This window comes from Typopeltis vanoorti, chromosome 7 (assembly GCF_054136105.1).
Source record: "Typopeltis vanoorti isolate ZY-2024b chromosome 7, IOZ_Tvanoo_1.0, whole genome shotgun sequence".
Lineage (NCBI taxonomy): Eukaryota > Metazoa > Arthropoda > Arachnida > Uropygi > Thelyphonidae > Typopeltis > Typopeltis vanoorti.
In genome coordinates, this window is record NC_143555.1 from 29470108 (window position 1) to 29492525 (window position 22418).

General features: G+C 35.7%; 1 protein-coding gene across 1 annotated transcript in view; it reads right to left on the bottom strand.

Annotated features, from left to right (window-relative positions):
• LOC150104545 (aldo-keto reductase 1B-like) overlaps positions 1-16874 on the bottom strand; it is a 197844-nt gene extending 180970 nt beyond the window's left edge. Inside the window, exon 1 of the mRNA XM_090395759.1 lies at positions 16678-16874. Within this exon, the coding sequence (XP_090251885.1) occupies positions 16678-16752 (75 nt within the window). The 5' untranslated portion in view covers positions 16753-16874. The remainder of the gene's footprint in view (positions 1-16677) is intronic.
• Between the last annotated feature and the right edge of the window lie 5544 nt (positions 16875-22418).

Sequence of the window (22418 nt, forward strand, 5' to 3'; positions counted from 1 at the left end):
AAATATAAACATAAATGGATGGAACACGTTCAAAGAATGAAAACAGAAAGATTACCAAAACAAGCCTTAAAGTACAAGCCATTAATCTGACATTCTCTTAAACGATGACTTCTAAGGCAACAGGCAATGCTAGGCCTAAATCCTCAATACGCATGATGATGATGATGATTATTAGTTCTTTTTCAGTTATAATTTGAACTGTTTCTACAATGATTTAATTGAATGCTATGTGCGCATCACAGTCATGTGTTTTAAATATGCTAGGTGGAAAACCAGTAATTATTAGTAAATTCAATAAATAAATTTTTTCCCCTCTCCTTAGTGTTGTTTATACTGTGAAGTGCTACTATGAATGACTTTTTCATGCCAACCAACTTCTGGTAGAACAACATGCAACTGTATTATTCAATTACAAACTGAAGAACAGCAAACTGCCATTACAATGATCAGATTAATGGTGAATTACTGTATATTTGAAGATAATATATATATTTTTTAATGACTTCTTTGTATTCTTTATCTTATGTGACAACCCTCTTGAAATCTAGATATAAATCTGCCATTCAGTAATGCCTCAGCCAAAAGTGAATTTTTGGTCGAAGAGAAAAAAGATTCCAGCGTTTCAGTTTGTCTATTTTATTAAGTAAAGCCAATTCTATGGCATGTTTTATGACAAAAATAGTTTAGTGTTTTTTTTTTAATTTTTTTTTATCACTGTTGGCAATTATCCTGATTTTGTCATAATGGAATAAGACCAATATCGAATAGGTCTTATTCCATACACTTTGTTTTCTTCATAGAAGGCTCAAGAAATGTACATAAAGAATGGCTGTTTATTTTTCCAAAATGCAATTTCTTTACAATGATTCTAAAAACACAATCAATTCAAATGTTTTTGATTGTTAACTATATTGCCTTTGTATCAAAAGAAATCACTTGCACCATCCAACCACCAATGTCTGGAATTATTCTGCATTCAGAAAACCAACTAAAGCAGTTAATGCATGTGTAACCCTAATAGTTTTATTTTATTGAGTTTATAATGACAATGTTTTTACCCACAGAGTTGAAATTATTCGATTTCATTAAGAGTAATTCAAGACAAATATTAGAACTGAAAGCATGTGAAATTGACTATTATAATCATCAAAAATGATCAAAATAAAAAAAATATAAAATGTTCATCTATCAGTGATAAAAAATGAGTATTTTTTTCCTTGTGCATGTTTCATAAACAAAGACAATGAAAATAGGCAGGAACACTGAAAATGTCAAATACATTCTGAATGGAGAATCTATAGAACAAGCAAAGCAGTTCAGCTATTTAGTCTCAATTTTTTAGCAAAGATGGCAAATTAAATATAGAAATAAACAACAGAATAAGCAAAACTAGTATGGTAAGAAGTGAACTGAATAAATTTATATGGAATAAGAAATCAGCCAAAACACTAAACTAGCTGAATACAAGACAGTGTTTTAACCAATTTTAACTTATGGATCTGAGATAGAAATAAAATACTTGATCCATGACTGAAGACCACACATAAGAGTTCCACATATATCAGAGATTAGGAAAATGAGCTAATGGCATTAGCTCATTTTCATATTTAAAAAAAATATATATATATATTAGGAAGGAACTTGATATTGTTAACGTTTAGGATGGTGTGAGCAGAGCTAACTGTGGTACCTCTGTTCACACAGTCATGCAGTATCAGAGGAAAAGTTAACAAGTTTTTTTTCATGATAGCATGAAAAATCCCCAGAGAAAGACAAAGGTCTAGGTGAAATGATACAGTAAGAAGTTTCTTAGAAGATCAAAACATAAGATCTGACTATACTGGAGTTCAGACAGATAAGATTAATTGGGAGAAAATCTATCAATGGAAAGTTAATAATGATGTAAAGTTTTTAGTATAATCAGAGCAGGGGTGTCCAACCTTTTAGCTTCCCTGGGCCACATTGGAAGAAGACAAGTTGTTTTGGGCCACACATAAAATACACTAACGATAGCTGATGAGCAAAAAAACGTAGAATATATAGTTAACATATTTAAGTAATTTAAACTTTATTAGTTCATGAATTTTTGATTATAAAAGTAAAAGACAAGACAGCAACATGAAATTAGTGAGATGTTTGACATTGTTTTTGAGATACTAATGCTTCGATGGAAGTAGTTGCAATTCTCAGTGAGTTCTCAAGGTGCTCATCAGATATTTTGGTTCTAGTTTTATTCTTCGTGTGCTTCATCCTTGAAAATAGCTGCTCACAAATGTAGGTGCTTCCAAATAGTGATGACATGAATAAGGCATGATTGTGAAGCAAGGGACATTTTTCTCTGGGAAGATATATCTTATAGAAGTCCAGTAAAGAGACATCATCAAATTTTTCTTTAAGATGAATGTCAGATTGTAGCTCTATGCATTCCATTTGAAAATTGGCAGGTAATATGTTTATGTCGACTGAAAATGGAGTCGCAAATATACCAAAAGATTGATGATTTTTCCAGAAATCTTGAAACCTGTTCTCAAATTCCTGTATCAAATCGAAAAGCAAGGCTGCATATTTTTCGTTGTTCACAGGACCGTGTTTAGCCAACATGTTGAAATGCATAAAATTGTTTGCCTTAATTTGAGATTGCCATAGTTTCAGTTTCATTTCGAATGCTGTTATAGTTTGAAACATTGTATTGATCAGTTGGTTTTCACCTTGAAGACACATGTTTAACTCATTTAAATGAGCGGTCAAGTCTACTAAAAATGCCAAATCTGTGAGCCAGTTTTCATCGTCAAATTCTGGCACAAATTTTGTTTTTGATTCCATGAACAACTTGATTTCATTTTGCAAATCATAAAATCTTTTCAACATTTTACCTCAACTTAACCATTGAAAAGTAAATGATGTCCCCATAGTCAGCATCCATAAATTTAAGGAATTCCTGGAATTGGCAATGATTCAATCCCTTCGCCCTTATTAAATTTACAGCCTTGACGACAATCTGCATGACGTTATCCATCTTTAAAGATTTTGCGCCTAAATTTTCTTGGTGTACTATGCAGTGATATTTCATCATACATAAATTTTGGGAGGCAATTGCATCATCTTCTATTAATTTTACAAGTCCATCTCTTTTACCTATCATCGCCGGGGCACCATCAGTAGCGATACCAGATATGTTCACAATGGACAAAGAAAATCGCATTAACGTATTTTTCACTGCTTTGTATAAATCTCTTGATTTAGTTGTGTCTTTTAGTGGCACTAAAGAAGCCATTTCTTCAGTGATATTATATTCGTCATCAATACCTCTAATAAAAATTGCCAATTGAGCTGTATTAGTAGCATCAGTACTTTCGTCTATCACCAAAGCATAAAATTTAAAATTAGCAGCTCTACTCTCCAAACCTTTTTTGATAATTTTGCTATTTCATCAATTCACCTGGCGAGACAGGTGAATTGATGGTCTGGTAAGACAAACTGATTTTAGAAAAATCCCCCCCCCCCCATTTTTTTTTTTTTTTTTATCAGGGCAAATTATATCTGCCATGTTTTCCATACATTGCTTAATAAACTCACCATCAGCATAGGATTTTGATTTTTTTGCTATCAGGTTTGCAACCACATAACTAGCTTTTACAATAGAATCCGTTTCAGTTGTTATTTTTTTAAAAAAACTTTGTTGAGATGCTACTTTTTTTTTCAGTTCTGCTATTCTGTCTTTACGACACATTCCTTGATACGCACTAAATTTCGCAGCATATTTTTGTGTGTAATGCCTTTTCAAATTGTAGTCTTTGAAAACTAGCACAAATTCCCTACAAATTAAGCAGATTGCCTTAGTATTTGCCTCGACAAGAAAGTAGTCATCTGTCCACTTTCCGTTGAACAATCTTAATTCTTCTATAATTTTTTTTTTTTTTTTGGTTTGGTTTTCTTTGGAGACGCTGTGGAAGCCATGCTGGAATTTAAAAAAAAAAAATAGATTGAAAATTAGAAAGCAAGGTTTAATAATCACAAAAACGTCAAATTTTTACTACTAAAAAATTACTTGCTAAATCGGCACAAACACTCGTAACGTCTGCACCTTTCTTCGGTGTCAACTCGACTGTTTACAATTGCACATTGAAAGCTGTACCAGCATACCCATGGCGCACATAGAGACACATCTATTGCATGGTAAAAGTACGAAGCAAGAGCGCTAGTGCACCATTTATTATGTCGAGAAGTAACTACTCACATGGGCGGAAATTTTGAATAAATATAATTATTTGAGAATGATTTTATGAATCTCTCATTGCTAAAGAACGTGTTAAATTCATCGCTTATAAATTAATAGCATGTTAAAATTGTAATTGTAGTATTATTAATCGCAATTTCATAAAGTTTGTAAGTTTACGATTTTTTGTTGGGCCGTATGCAGGCTCACGGGTTGGACAAGCCGGAATTAGAGTATCTTGTACAACTCCCCACCCACCCCTCAAGGATACAAAGAATTTGCTGATGTTTCATCAGACTGATAAACACTGTTTATATAAGTGTAGTTCATTAGTACAATTGGTAGGCTAAGTATTTTTTAAAAAAGAATTTATTTTATTTTTTACATAATTCAAAAACTATGCTCTAGAGACCACACACACACACACACACACACGCAAATTTTTTCAAGTCGGTTCTGGTCTCCAATAACAGGACAGTGTCCTCACTTGAGCAAACACACTGTCTCTATGTTGGTAGTTATTACACAGGGTAAATAAATTTACCATAGCATTAAAAAAAAACTTATAAATTGACCAAGACTAAGACTATAAACATGCTTATGATATATTAGGTGAATGTAAGTAACCAACCTAGCAAGACATATTTTGCCTGCCTGGTGAGAAGGAAATTTTTCAAGCAAGCACTGAGTATGACTTATGCACAAAATGAAAGTTCACTTATGGAAAAATACAACTTTCAAACATTCAGTTCCATGGCACTGAAATGACTTGGTCTTTCAAGGATTCTTGCATGGCCTCTGAGAACATTAGATATCAAACCTGAATCAGAGTCACAAGCATAGCAAATATAGCAAATGATGCAATAGCAAACTACTTGGAAGTTGGATTTTAATAACCTCTTGATCATTTTTGAAAGTTAAATATCAAAGGCAATTTGCTACTTGGCAAACCAATAATGATTATTTATCATTTATTATGAACTACAGTAGATCACCACTTTACAATCCCATGATTTTACAACTAGTATAAAATTCTATTATGGCTGTATGAAATGTTGAGCCACGGTAGCAAAGAAATCAAGTTGCATATCCATCCACAAACAGGTTGCTGACTGAGACCAAGTATAAACCTAGAATAAAACTTAATATGAATGACTTCTAATAACAGTTTTATATAGGAAATATTACATACATTTCAGTAAAAAAAAAAAAAAAAATGCTAGTCATGCACAGATCACTTCACATGTACAGAAGAGAATTAGATTACCACCTACAGTTTAAATTAAACTTACCAAGAAATTATATTTTTTGTTTAATCCTTTATTCAAGTACATGTGAAGTATCTTTGTGACTAGGCTATTTATAGACTGATGACTTCACATCAGTTGCCTTAGTATCCCATAATGCAAAGCACACACCATTTTGGATATGTATAACGCTATGCTTTATGGGAAGGGCCAATACCTAGACTGGTTTCAACATTTACTGATGTCTCATCAGTGGGAACTAAACCCAGAAGAGACACTAAATTTGAGTTAATGCAGAAGCCATATGTTTCCCATATACAATAAGTGAAAAGGTGTATCACCTTATGATTGAAACTCTGGATCAGATAGTTGTAAAAAGTTTTTCATTTTGGTTATAGCTTGAGAAATTTCTAAAAATTTTAAGTGCTGGGAGAACATCATACTGAAGGTTTAGTGGAGTATGAACAGTACTGGGAGGGAACAGATAATGCCAGCTAGCCAGCAATATAAATCATGAAATAAAGAAGGTTACAGCTAAATAACTGGAAGACTTTCCTATATATATATACATTTAAGTAATGCATACAACAACTATAGCTTTTGGCCTCTTTGTAGGTAGCTACCTGGATACTGAGCACTTTGGGATTTATCTTGGCAAACTGTATTCTATATATATATATATATATTCTTTTATATTCTTTTGTGTATATGTGAGAGAGAGAGACTCCCACTCCCAAAAGGTTTTGCAAACAAACGTTTGCAAATTATAGGTAGGATGCATAAGAAAACATAATGAAATGTTATGATTGCTGAGACATCACCGAGTTGAACTACTTCCCACTATTTTCAAAGAACCAGAGTGAGCAGTGAAAATTCAGTACTTGAACAAACTCAACAAGACTGAAGACAGGCACTAATGTAAGAAGAAGAATCAATAGACATAACTAACATTGGTGTCACAAAAAAGTAAGATCATTCTAAATAACTACAAGATATTACACCATGCAATGGTAATTAGGAATAGGAATGACCAGCTGTAGTGCTCAATACTAGACACAAAATATATCCTTTTGAATGTCAAGAAATTTTAAGAATTATGTGAGTAAACATCAAAATGGAGAACTGAACAATGAGACCTGTTTATGCCTACGGTCCCAGAGGGTGCCTACTAAAGATGTGGAGAATTTTTTTTAGTTGGAGAAGGCAGCTGACATAATGAAAAAGGAAAGTAGGTTCTTGTTGGAGACCTAACAGCAGAGTAGGAATTAATATCATATATATAGAAAAGCCTTTGAGAAAATTTGGAGAAAAGAGCAAACTAATAATGGGTACCAGCTGGTAGTTCTTTTCAGATCATGGACTAGTCATTACTAATAGCATAGGCCAACATAAAAAAAACCCACAAAAATTCAAATGGTTAGCAGATACAAGAAAATTATTTTACCTATGTTGTATTTAGAGATATCTTTGCTCTAGTTAAGGACACAAGATTTCTGATGAGGATTAAAAAAAAATAAAAATAAAATAAAAAAGTTCTAAAACAAATCAAAGTTCAGTAGTTTTCAGAAATGAAGACTCAAAAATCAAGCAGTGGAGATGATTGATGGCAGACTGAAGAAAACATCAATATATCAAGAGAAACATATGAAGTTCTTTGCAGAGATAGAAAAATTCAAACTTCATGGAAGACTCAAGAAGTTAGAAACAGTTCTGTAAAAAAAAAAAAAAAATTTTAAGCAAGCAAGCATGTGTCCTCAAAAATAGAGAGAAATTGTAAGAAAGCTAAGCTACACATAACGAGCTAAACAAAAAAAAAAAAGTGAAGACTGGTAAGAAAATAGAGCATAAATATCATGAAAGTTGCAAAAAAGGAGGCTTTAAAAATCTTGGAAATGGAGAAAAGAATACTATAAAAGGAATCTCTGATTCCTTTTACATAAAGGTGACACAGAAACTGAAGTTAGATATTATAAATGTCTGGAATAATTTGGCAAAATTGTTCAATGAAAAGCTGCAACAGAACATCGGTAGAAAAATTTTCACAAAAAGAATATAATCAGAGGCCCATATTATTTGAAGTTATTAAAAATGCCATCAGAAACCAGAAATGTGGAAATACAGCCAAAGTAGATGACATTCCACCAGAATTATTCAAATATAGGTTTTAAGTGCTGCACTGATTCAGAAAGCATGGTCAGTTCAAATTTCTGATTACTAGAGTCATACTCATAGAAATCTATAAAAACAAAATCTATAAAAAATTTTTCTGAGCATTCTAGATAAGATTTATGCAAGTTTGCTTAAAAACAGATTAAGAAAACTGTGGAAGAAAAATTTGGAGGAAAAAAAAATAGGTTTATGGCAAACGGTGGGGGGGGAGTTGTCAGAATCGGATTTAAGACAAACAGTTTATAAATCTGGGGAATATAATGAGGATATGTATTTTAAGTTTTGTAGATCTGAAAAAGACATAAGCACCAAAAGAAAGGCTGGTTGAAGAATGTCACAATTATATGCTATAAATGGGACATCATACACAACAATATGAAGTGGATGGAACAGCATGAGTTCCAAATGACTGTAGTAGAACTATTATAATACCCATCTATAAAAATAGAAATAAAACCACATGGAATTATACAGGAATCTTCCTGTATAATGTGAATAGAAGAAAAGTCTAAAATGAATATAGGAATCTTCATTATGAGTAATCATGTAAGATTTATACAAGTACTTAAGAAGAGGCTAAGAAGAGAAAGGGAAGATCAGATTCCTTTCTTTAATACAAACAGTAGAACAATTGAGGAAACATAATAGGATCTATATTTGTCTTATAATCAGGAAAATACATAAGGAAGTGCCTAAAGAAATGCTCCTTATACATTACAATTATCAACAGCTATCATCAGTCAACACCATAATATCCATATGTCCATAATATCATTTTATCTCGTCTCAGCTTGTAACCAACATGGTCTTTGATATTCATTTTTGGTCTCCATTCTGTTCTTTGTCCATTTTGCTGTCAGACATTATCATATATCCCATCCAGCACCACTTATTGTCTTGTATGATTGCATTATAGATGTGAAGCTTTGGAAAGTTATTAGAAATAGTGCCGATGTTCTGGCTCTTGAAGAGAGTTCGAATAAGCTAGAAAGGAAAGGAAATTAAGGGGGATATTACTTTGACACAACTAAATGCAAGGCTTTGAAATTTGGGCTCCACATAGGATGCTTTATACTCACTTGGCAGAGTAATACTGGAAGACGTACAGGAAACAAGGGATCTTGAGGTGATTATAGATCGAAATTTGAAGTTCCGAGGACATACTGCAAAAGTTGTGAAAACATCGCAGTTCTCTGCGATGTTTCTAACGAATCTGTCGCTAAGCGACAGATCCCGTGTTCGATGTTAAACATTACATCGAGCACCGGCACTTCTTTCGGAGCGATCGCGAAATTGTGGACAAGGCTTAAGGCACTGACGGCATCGTCATTGAGCCTTTTGGAAGAAAGGTTAACTACTGTCTGGAGTGGTTGAATTTGTCAACAACGATGCCGTCAGTGCCTTAAGCCTCAGCCACAAATTTGCGGTCGCTCTGAAAGAAGTGCCGGTGCTTGATGTAATGTTTAACATCGAATGCAGGATCTGTCGATTAGCGACGGATATAGCAAATAACATCCTCGCCCAGTCTTCGCCTCCAAAAAGTAATTTAGCATCTGCCCAATGCACTGCTCTCATGAAATTACTGAAAGAGAAAAGTATCGTCATCACCAAGGCGGATAAGGGTAATGCCACAGTCGTTCTTAATGCCATGGAATACAATCGAAAAATGGGAATTATTCTCCGAGATCATTCGACCTACACCCTGCTAGAACACGACCCCCACACAAACACAAGTTAAAAAAATTAAAAAGCTGACTTTAAAAAGTATCATCCTGCCCCCCCCCCAAACGTCACAAAAAAACTCAAGCCTTTCTGTTCCCATCTCCCCTGAATATACAGTTTACCAAAAATCCACAAACTCAATTCCCCACTAAGACCTATAGTAGATGCCACTAATGCACCTTGCTACAAATCAAAACAACTGGTCAACTCTCTGACCCCCTCACTGAACTTTCCACATCCCATATAAAAAATTCTACCCATTTTAAAACCCTCATAAAAAATTTATCCTTAAATAATACAGACATATTGGTAAGCTTTGACATCTCATTGTTTACCAATATCCCCTTAACACACTTAGAAAATGTTTTTCCTTCTGACATCTTAGATCTCTTTTCCTTTGCCATCAATTCTGGTTATTTTTCTTGGAAGAACAAAATCTACAAGCAGATACAGGGAACTGCCATGGGTTCCCCCCTGTTGCCAATTTTTATACGGAAGATTTTGAAAAATGAGCCATAGACCCAGCCCCTCTTAAACCTTCTATCTGGCTAAGATATGTTGATGATGTGTTCTCTATTTGGCCTCATGGCCCAGACACATTAGACTCCTTCCTCAGTCACCTCAACGGCCTACATCCAAGAATTCAGTTTATGATGGAAAGGGAAAAGAACAACTGTTTACCCTTCCTAGACACCTTAGTTACATACCTTCCTAACGGTACACTTTCCTTCACTGTATATAGAAAACCCATGCACACAGGCAGATATACTCACAAACTCTCCCACCACCACCCTGCTTGCTCAACAATATGGCATTATTAAAACTCTTACCAAGAGAGCCCACAATCTTTGTTCCAGTGGAACCGTCCTTACTACTGAACTTGACCACATACACAACACTTTCCTCTCCAATGGCTACAGCGATCACAGTATCAAAAAAAAAATCAGTTCCTCCCCCATTCCCCAGTCTTCTCGCCAGAAAGAGTTTAGCAATGCCATCACCATACCCTACATCCGTGGCATATCTGAAAAAATAGCTAAGATTTTAAACAAGTACAACCTACACAGCACTTAAGCCCCACTGCAAACTTGCTACCCTTATCCATTCCACAAAAGATCAGCTCCCTCCTCTCTCAGCGCCTGGAGTTTATAAAGTACCCTGTTCCTGTAAGCTGGCATACTTTGGACATACAGGCAGATCAGCAACCATCCGCCTGGAGGAACACATCATACATCTGCAACCACAACTATGGTCAGTCAGGCCTTGCTGACCATGTCTTGGATACAACCCATAGGATCTCATGGAAAAAAACCACCATTCTCCACCACAGCAAATTCAAAAAAGAGAGACTATTCTTAGAATCAGCAGCAGCTCTCAGAAATCAATGAAATCTTAGTAAATACGGTTGCATTAAGCTTCCTAAGATTTGGGAAACACTTATCACCAGAGGTCCCACCCTACATTTCCAGGCCACCTACAACCGCCCTTAGAGGGCACTCCACCTAGTTAGGACTTTAGTGTCATCCACGTAGTTGGGCTTAGTATTGTTTGTTATTTGTGTTTATGTTACATTAGTTTTTTGTAATCCCTGAAGGTGTCTCGGTGACAGATGAAATATAGGAAGTATTAAATTCTGTTGTAATCCTTTCTGAGTGTTGTAAAAAATCCATTAAACCTCCAACATGATGTCCTCACAGCACTTAAGCTTCTACACATGGATGCTTTACTAAATTGTGTTAATCTCATGACACTGCACTAAGGCAATGAGAAAACACAATGTACATAAGAAAATATCAAGCTAAAAAAAAAATTCAATGACAAAAAAGCTGCACAATATGCAATAGTAAAAATGATACACTTAAATTACATTATTTTTGACATCAAGAGAAATTAACAACATAGATAACCAACAATTTTTAATTTTAATTGGTCGAATGGTTAGTTTATCCGCTCTCCAGCCAAAAGGCCATGGGTTCGAATCCAGCCTTGGGCATGGATGTTTGTGATTGTCTATTAAAATACTAGTGGTGGGCAGTAGATGGCACAGGTGTGGATGATGATGATGGTAGTTGAGGTTAGTCGTAGTTGGATTAAGTGGTGGAGATGGATAGTTGTAGAATGAGTGCCTTCCTCCAATGAGTCTTTGGCCTCCCTGAGGTGTCATGTAATAATAACAATATTGTTATTTCCCGAAAGTTAAATTAGCATCTTTAGGGATTAATACACTGGTATCAAACATGCATAATTAAATATAATTATATGAAAAAACTAATTAAAAATTGTTAGTTATTATCTAGCCTACTTCATCAATTTCCTAAAACAACAGGATACATGAAAATCACATAAGCCAATCTGGTTGGCCAAGTGATTAGTGAATCTGCTCTCCGGTCAAAAGGCTGTGGGTTCAAATCCCGCTGTGGGCATGGATGTTTGTGATTGTATGTGAAAATACTAGTGATGGTGGCAGTGTAGATGATGGTAGTTGCGATTTGCTGTAGTTAGTGGATTAAGTGGTAGAGATGCAGGGGCGAATGTTGGTCTTGAAATTCATGCTTGCTCTTGTTATCATTCAGGGAGTGAGAGGTGTGATTGAAGTCTGGTTAGCAGAATAATGAATTACTGACCATTTAAAACTATATATTTAGAAATTTATGTACATTTAATCATACAAATACAACATTTTACAAATGATATTCTATCTTTTTCAATTTAGCTACTTGAATACTAATTCTACCCTATGGTTCTTCTTTATGAACTGGTCAACAATATTGTCATAAAAAGTTGGTTGTAACTTAATTTTCCCAAACAACACGCACACTTGTAAAGGCTGGCTGAAGCTCACTGACTAGAGCTACTTTGACTGTGTATGGCCTTTGTTTAAGACGATGTGAAGGGAGCAGAAATGCCTATGCATGTGCATGAAATCACAGCGCTGCAGCGAGAACCTGGAAGTTCCCACAACCAAGCAAGCCAAGGTAGCTTTGACTAGACAAGCAAGCATCAGCCTTCGATACACAACGCAAAGCTCAATTATTGCCACACAAGCTTAAGATGTCTTCTGTCTACAAAAATAAAAGCCTAAATGGAATGTTTATAAATGCATGCATTTATTAACAAATAAATATTACTTCTTTCTCAAGTAATGAGAAATTCGCTCCTGTGGAGATGTGTTTATTATTACGACACCTCCAAGGAGTCCAAAGACTCCTTGGAGGTGTCACATAATAAACACAAAGAGAGAAATCAGCCAGTTGTCTTAACAATAAAACTAGCAATATACAAGAGTGTTCAAGCCAATTTTACATTAGAAATAAAGCAGCTCATCCAAGAATAGACCACAGATATGGGAGAGCTGAGAAAAATCAAGAGTAAATGATGGCATCAATTATTAAAAATTAAGATGACAGGAACTTAACATCCTTTATCCAAGTGTAAGCAAACAAAGTTTGCACATGAAGTATCTTCAGAACTGAGGCTATTCGTGACAAAGATGGACAAACTTCTCATCACTTGCCTTAGTATCCCATGATGCAAAAGATCTCCTTTCAGACATGTATAATGCTATGCATTATGGGAAGGGTCACTACTCAGACTGGTTTCAACCTTTATTGAGGTCTCTTCAGTGGCAGTCAGACCCAGAGGTGATACCAAGGTTGAAGCAATGCAGAAGTCATATTTCCATATACGAGTCACCAAAAGGTGTCACACCATATTATTAAATTACTCTGGATTAGAGAAAGATGTTGGAAGTTTTTTCACTTGGTTAGGCTATAAATTATATATCTAGTTTAATCCTTTATCCAAGTGTAAGCAAACAAAGTTTGCACCTGAAGTATCTTCAGGACTGGGGCAAACTCATGGCAAAGGTGGACAAACTTCTCATCAATTTGTTTGCTTACACTTGGATAAAGGATTAAACTAAATATATAATTTATAGTCTAACCAAGTGAAAAAATTTCCAACAGTAAGATAATAAAGTAAATGATATAAACATCAGACCACCATGGAGCTCAAAAGACTCATTGCAGGAGGTTCACACTCATTCAAAAAGGTCATCGAACCATGCCTTAAACTCATTCAGTGTCTGCACCCTCCACACCTTCATGTAAGGCATTCCACTCAGCTACCACACTCTCAACAAACAAAACCTGCTTTCACTCCCATGTTCACACCTTCTTTATACAGCTTTCAAGGATGGCATCTTGTTCTACCCTTGTATTCCTCTACTTTATGAAAAATCTCTTCCACATTATCAGATAACAACCCCTCACCAACTTATGTCTCAAGCATATCCCCCTCTCTTTCTATCACAAGGTAGTACAAGTTGCATTCTCTTATCCATCCTGATATCCAACATTCATATGAATATGAGTGTAGTCCTGAAACTGACTTAATTCACCTTTTCAGGATCCTCCCTACTATATCCTCATCCCCTTGAAAATCAGACAACCAAATCTGCACCCAGCAGTATGCAGCCTTATACAAGGGAAACAAGTTCTTTGCTTCTACATTAATGTCCTCATCACTGCATTAATCGAGTGCAATTTTCTTACCATTTTTAGCAATGGGTCCCCTGAACTTCAAAATCTGTCTACCACTGCTCCCAGATTTCTCATCTCTTCTATCTCCTTCAAAATTTCCCTGTAAACTCTGCATCCCAAACTTATCAAATTTCAAGACCTTACACTTTGCAACATTAACAGTTCATGATGACATGACAGTTCCACTCATTTGTCCACTCACAGTCTATTGACTCTACTCCTCATAGTTTCAACTTTTCATCATAAGCAAACAACTGCATATCTCCAGTTCAGCAGGTCCCAATATCACTAACATACAAGTTAAACAATCCCATATATTGAAATATATGGAATTGTTTAACAGTGGAAGAGATATGCATCTCCTCCACTGAATTGATCACCTTATTGTAGCACATAAGTAGACTTAAAACATGACCCACCACATAACATACCCATGATGATAATCATAGAAAATACAGAAATTATCAATCCAACTACAAATCCAAGTCTTTACTAACAATTCCAGAACTAGCATATAATTTGTAATTTCAATATTATTCCACTCTTTTGTGAAGTGGAACATTATTGTGCACTTTCCACTCCTTGGGAACCTTGTGCTATACACAGAGCAGTGGTTCCGAACACAGTGCTGCAGAGCACAGTGTTTGGAACCACCACAAGACTTTTTTTAAAAAAATATCTATGTTTTTAGGACAAAATTAAATAAAAAGTATTCATTTGGCCTAAAAGCACAGTGAACTGAGAAAGTTTTGGAGCATCATCTCTAGGACATTACTTCCAAACATTCAGTGATATACTGTCATGTCCTACTGCCTAATTAACATAAAGTATAGTTAATTCCTCGTATACCTCCTACTCACTCACCATCAATCATTCCTCCACCACACCCTCTACACTCCATATTTTCAAGTCACCTTGAATATATGATAGAGTGCTCAATGAATACCTTCAACTATATTCTCTGCATCAGTTACTAATCTACTTCTGTCATTAACTAACATCCTCCCTTAGTCATTCTTTCTTCTACTTGCCACACATTAGAAGAACTCACTAGGATTCTGTTTGGCTGGCTGACTTACCTAATTTCTGTGCATTCTAAACTTTTGCCATCTTTACCAAGCAAGTCAACTTCCTTGCCTTCTCCCTTTGCACTCTTCATGCAATTGATTATTACAACAATCATCAGGTGTTGCTTCCACAGTGCTTTCTTCCAAATTTTTCACACTTAATCTCTTCATTCTTCCATTTTACTCCTACCTTATTTACTCTTTTCACCCATGGAATAAAAATAACAAAAGTGAAGAAATACCTGCAATACTATCAGCAATAGAATCTAAACACAAAGATTATCAAAAAGATGGCAAAGCCAAACACAAACAAGTGATGTAGCACCACTGTGGTTACAAAATAAAAATCACAGATAAAAGAAAAATACTAAATCTATAAAAATAACAGAAAAACATTTAATAATAAATAAATAAACACTAGTAACAATCTGTCAGTTATCATCAAGAGAATACATGAACACAGATTTAAATAGCACTGTTACATTATGCAATGTTTTCTTGAATACTCAATTTGTTATGCAGGCTACATCTATAAATGCACTGCATTACTATTGATAATTCAATTATTAGATGTGAATATCTACCATAAACAATTAAGTATGCAATATTTTTATGCGGTACCTCTCCATCAATAAGTGCCTAAAACATTACTATCAGAGTAACTAAATGAGGTAGTTTTCCTGGTGAGAGTTTTAAATCAGTAAATTTAAAGTTTTTATTATTATTATTATTATGCGACACCTCCAGGGAGTCCAAAGACTCATCGAGGGAGAATGTGTCAACACCATCAAACGATTGTACCACTTCTAACTACTAAACGCGCTCAAACCTGCTTAACTTAATCGGTGGATAGCAGATGACATTGGTGTAGTTGTGTATTGAGTGGTGGAGACAGAGAGTTGTACAGTAGGTGCCCTCCCTCAATGAGTTCTGGGACTCCCTGAATGTGTCGCGTAATAATAATAACTTTTTGCGAGCCATTAGTAGCAGAGGCTCGACCAACTTTCGAAGGGTTTTCTTATTGATTTCATTGGACGCAATTTTCTCTCCTCTTCACCGTCACTGTGCTTGTTAACAAGCTTGCCTTAGGAATAAGTCAACCCCTTTTGCTTCCTGCTGCTCATCTGGACAAAAATTTTTTAATACAATTGTATATTATCTCTGAACCTATCGTTCATGCAGTTCCTGTTTTTAATCTCCTCTCTCTATATATATAAAAAGCAGAAATTTGAAACGTTTTTATGTCACGTTTTTTGTCTTACCAGCCCGTACCCTCTTGGGGGGCTGTAGGCGCCGGAGGGGGAGGAGTTCCCGTCTTCGATATAAAGAGATAAGCAAAGCTTTATTTTTGTGGAGCACTCTCAAATCCCTATATGTTAAACGTGTTCTGATTTAAGTAATCCATAAAAATAAAACGCTGCTTATCCCTTAAATGTTTAAGGCAAATTTCTTCGATTGTTCGTATTACTCGTTGCAGTTGACCCAATTCGGCTAAATTTACAGGCCGGTAAAGGTGGTGGATTTCTGCCAGCTTGCCTGTTGCTGGAAAAAAAAAAAAAGCAAGAAAAGAAAAAGTTCCAGTGGAAAATATTTAATGCTGGCAATTTTCCTTAAAAGCTATTTTATGTAATGCAACATCCGTATTCAGAACTCCGCGTGTCCGTCTAATTATGTCTGATTCCAAAACTGATAAGAAGTATTCTTCGATCAATTACCTTCCATGTCCCTAAACCAACAATTGGAATTTGCTTCCCATCCGCTAACTTTACCTTTGGTACCTCTGAAGCCATTCTAACAAATTACTATAAAAGAAAAGAGTCAATTTAAAAAAATAAAATTTTTACAACATTGAAATCACGTAACCGTAAACAGTAGCTAAACCAAGCACTATCATTCAAACACATGCGCGTTATCGTTAAAACCCTCGACATCAGTGTCATCACTGCTAAAATATATAGAAACTTTGTAATAATGGATATATTAAAATACTACTGCAATTTTTCATTAATTCATTTTCAACTTTTTTTTCTTGCTGATATTTTCGAAGATAAATAACTAAATCACTGAAAAATAAAACTGTAAGAAAGATAAGCGAAAGTGGTCGTACAGGTGACATGGCATTGATATTTTTCAATACAAACGATTGATATACCTATTAAGAAAAAAAAAATAATAATTATAATTATTATTATTATTATTATTATTATTATTATTATTATTATTATTATTATTATTACGGGCAACTCCAAGGAGTCGACAGACTAATCGAGGGAGGCCTTAACATCATGTCCAGAACAACTATTCGCCTTTCACGCAGTATCTATCATACCTCGCCTTAAACTCATTCACGGTCATAGCACCCACAACAGACTCTGGCACCTTATTCCACTCATTTACCACTCTCCAAGTAAAAAACCTAGCTCTAACACCCTTGTTACCCACATTTTTGCCCAGCTTCCATCTATAGCCACTAGTCCTCCGACAACCAACCCTATTCTCAAAAATATCTTCTGGATTAATCTTATAGAAACCCTTCAGTAATTTGAATGTCTCAATCATATCTCCCCTTTTCCGCCTATCAACCAATTTTTGCAACCCACAAATCTTCAATCTGTTCTCATAAGGCTCATTCCACAGATCTGCCACCATTTTGGTCACTCATCTCTGGAACCTCTGCACCTCCTCCCCATTAAGAAGAAACCCTGGCACCCATATTTGGGCACAGTAGTCCAGATAGGGTCTTATCAGGGCTCGATATAGAGGAACAATAACTTGTTTGTCTCTGCTCGTTATAGTATTTTTCAGTAACCAAGTAATTTCATGAACTGTTTTAGCCACTTTTGCAATGTGTCCCCTAAACTCCAACTCCCTATCCACCAACACTCCCAAATGCCCGGTCTAATCAGTACGGTTCGACCAATGTGATATACTGCTGCAAATCTTTTCACTCCAAAATGCATAACCTTGCACTTTTACGCATTAAATTGACATCCATTTTCCTTAGCCCAGTCCTCCAAACTATCCAAATCATCCTGCAAAATTTTGACATCCTATGCACTTCCAATTACTCTACCTAACTTCACATCATCAGCAAACAAGTGAACACTTCCTCTCAGATCCTTTCCTATATCGTTAATGAACAAATTGAAAAGTAGTGGTCCAAGAACAGAACCCTGCTGCACACCACTAGGCACAAACCGTCTTTTGGACTCCACTCCTGAATAAATCTCTCCATCAACCACCCTCCTATCCATCTCACCAATCCTATATCCATCCTCATCTGCTCCAGTTTACTGATTGGAGTTCCATGTGGTATCCTATCAAAGGCCTTGGCAAGGTCCAGTAGAATCACTGAAAACCCATTACCGTTATCCAGTTCAGTCGTCACTGTGTTATAAAACGTGAGCAAATTACTGAGGCATGATCTACCCCTTCACAAAACCAGGGTATCCCCCATACAATAACCCATTTTCATCTATCCAATCCAGTATTCTTCTCTTGACTAGTTTTTCCAAGACCTTGACATCGATTCCTGATATGCTAATCGGTCGGTAATTTACAATAGCAGTCTTGGAACCTCCTTTATGCAGTGGAACTATTTTCCCCTCTTTTCAACCCCTCAGGACTAACCAAGACCAGAGACTCAGATTAAACAGAATGGTAAAGTGTACTGACAATTCTTTAGCCGCTTCACTTACGACACGAGCTGGTATACCATCCTATCCCACAGATGTATTGACATTGAGGTTTTGTAATAGACTACTCACCTCCACCGCATTCACCACAATTCCCGTATAAACTTTTGGTCCATTCATTTCTGCAATGTCACCACCTCGATGATATACGCTTGCAAAGTGCTTGCTCAGTAATTCAATTATACCAACTGATTCAGTTACCTCCCTACCATCGGAATTCTTTAAAATCATTCTGTGATATACATTTTTTCCTATTTGCAACATATCGAAAAAACTGTTTAGAATTGTCTTTAGCCTGCATGGCCAATGTTCTTATGTAATCTTTTTTTGCTTTTCTTACCACACTCGTTACCCTTCTGGCCTGGGCTTTATACTGTTCTTGTGTCTGTCGGTCACCTTTTACCTTAAATTCCCTCCATAGTTGTTTCTTTTTTTTTGCAGCTCAAGCTTAATGGCGTTATTCATCCATTTAAATCCTACTTGATTTTTTTATTCGGACTCTAGGTATACAGTCAGCCATTGCTTCATGCAAACACTTCTTAACCGCCTCCCATGCACTGTAATCTTCTAACCCTTGCAGTTTTACATGCCATGGCACTGTACCAATCAATCTCCTAAGCTGGTCATACTTACCAGCCCGATAATTCCACATGTACCCTGTCTTAATTGTAAATGCCACACACCTTTAGCCACCAAGACCCTATGATCGCTCTCACCAATCTCTTCCAATTTATTCAATTTGGTTTATTTCAATTTTTCAATTATTTGAATTTTACTATTTTATGATTTATTTCAAGTGAATGGACCATAGAACTCACACTATTATAAAAAAAATATAGTGTTGGGGTTAGGGAAAAGAAGATGGCGGCAGTTGTCGGTCGTAATTATTATTATTATTATTGTTATTATTATTATTATTATTATTATTATTATTATTATGAAAAAACCAGCTAACGCCTTTCTTCTGCCGTATTGGAAGTATGCGAGGCCGTTTTACCTCTATCTAACTTTTGGAGACTGAGAGGGCAATTTAATCTACACTGGTAGCCAATCAGAGACAGCTGGCCCAAGACTATCTCAAATTATACATGGCGTCCGGCGAAGAGAAGCGATTGACAAATGCCGCCATCTCGTGTCTGAAAATAATGTGGGTTCTACGTTTGAATTTGTTGACATTACCCGACGAAAAACCGAGGTTTCGGTATAAAAAAACAAAACAAAACTTGCTTGCCCGTGCTAGGGGCCGACTAACTCGGGAACCAGTTGGGAAAAGGCTTAGTAAAAGTTCCTTAATAAGATTAGAAATGGTAGATCCTCCAATTTCCAAAAGTTTCTTAGGAATAAATGGTCTTGCCTACTGCTCCCTATGGGAATATAAAAGGTGCTAGCGAATTTTTTTTTTAATTTAAAATTAGAAGAAAGGAAAGGCCAAACGTGTGGTATGAAGCATCGCTGTTGTTATATGTTCTTCATTGTTTGGTGAAGGATGATGAAGATCGTCTACCACTTTGCTTATCAGAAGGTTGAAATTGCTAAAGACCACATTCCGATTTTATAGCAAAGGACTGAATTCTTTCTCCCTATTTATTCCAAACTGATATATAAGGGATGTTTCCGAATTATATCAAACAAAATAACACCAACATCTCTTCAGCTTTGAAGTACTCTACAAACAGGCCATTAAATAGCGTAATGACAGAAGATGGCCAAGTAGCGACCCCTCTCTGCTGTGACAAATTTAAAGAGGGGCTGGGAGAAATCGCCATTTATATGGATTAGACAAGAATTCATTAGCGTATATTCTACGTGTTTACTAAACTCAAAAAAAAAAATAATAATAATAAAATCCGGCAAAGTGAACTAGTGATATTGCATTAACATAAAGGTAAAGCTTACGAAAGTCTTCTGGATTCATTTAACAAATATCAATGGTATAGGTTAGAACCTCAAGGATGTGAATTTGTTTCAATAATGAAATAGTGTGAGTAGCCATTTTCAAATAACTATAATACCAGATAACTATAATAAGAAAGCGAAACGCTGTGTAAAACTAGCTAAACAAAAGTCATGGGAGGACATTGTCAAGAAGATAAATATCAAGAAGGTTGTAAGATATTCTGGAAGTTGTTGAAGAAGCTTAGAAATGGAGGAAAGAAGGCTCTAAAAGGAGTTAGATATGATAAAGGTGGCATGAAAACGGGAGAAAAAGACATCCTTGAAGTATGGAGTAATAACTTTGAAAACTTGCTAAATGAAACAAGCAGTGATAGCACACTGGTAAAAAACACTCAACAGGTATGCAACAGTGAGGAATACATATCCATACTTGGAGTAGAAAAAGCCATCAAAGGCTTGAAATGTGGAAAGGCAGCAGGAGTAGATGATATTCGACCAGAAATGCTGAAGTATGGTGGTATAAAAGTCTTACAGTGGCTGTACTGCATAGTTCAGAAAGCCTAGACAGAGGGACGAATTCCCGATGATTGGAGTAGAGCTCTCATAGTACCCATATATAAAAAGGGAAATAAAACGGAATGTGAGAATTACAGAGGTATATCCCTACTGAGTGTTCCTGGCAAGATCTATGCAAGTATACTTGAGAAACGGTTGAGAAGAATTGTGGAAGAAAAGCTGGGTGAAGAACAAGCTGGATACAGGCCAAATAGAGGCTGTCAGGATTAGATCTTCACTTTACGACAAATAGTTGAGAAAGCATGGGAATATAACAAAGATTTGTATTTAAGTTTTGTCGATATAGAAAAGGCATATGAAAAGGTGCCAGGAGAGAATCTATTCAATACGCGACAGTTATATGGTGTTAATGGGGCATTATATCAAGCAATACTTAGTCTTTATTTCGGTTGTAAGTCAGCAGTTAGAATTGAAGGAAGTACAGGAAGGTGGTTTAATGTTAAATCTGGTGTGAGACAAGGATGTACATTATCCCCTCTGTTATTCATTACCTGTATGGATCACATTATGAAGAAAAGTGGTATTAAACATGATATCAGAATTGCAGATGTTAATATGAGCTCTTTGCTTTTTGCGGACGATGTTATACTTCACAATAGATCCGCAACAAGTTTGCAAGATTCCCTGACTAAATTGAATAACTGTTGTAATAGATATGGTATGAAGGTCAACATTAAAAAGACCAAGACAATGAAAATAGGTAGAATTGTTGAAAATATCAACTGTGTTGTGAACGGGGAACCTGTGGAACAAGTTAAACATTTCAACTACTTGGCTACGATTTTTACTGAAGATGGTAAATTAAATAAAGACAACAGGATCAACAAAGCTGGTATAGTAGGCAGTCAATTGAATAAATTCATATGGAATAAGAGAGAAATTAGTTGGAACACTAAATTAGCTGTATAGAAGACAGTGTTCAAACCAATTTTAACCTATGGATCTGAGAGCTGACTCAGAAGTAAAACACTTGACTAAAGACTAGAGACTGCAGATATGAGAGTGCTGAGAAAGATTAGAGGCGTGAACAGATGGCATCAATGGCAATATCATATTAAAAACGAGGATATTAAGAAAGAACTTGACATTGTCAGCATCCAGGAATGCGTTAACAGAGCTAATCTCAGGTGGTATGGTCACTTAAATAGAATGGGCGAGGAAAGATTATCAAAACAAGTGTTCTCTGCCAGGTTGGCAGCAAAACGACCCACAGGAAGAACAAAATATCCGTGAATTGATACGGTTCAAAGTTCCTTAGACGATAGGAATATAAGATATGATAATGTTGG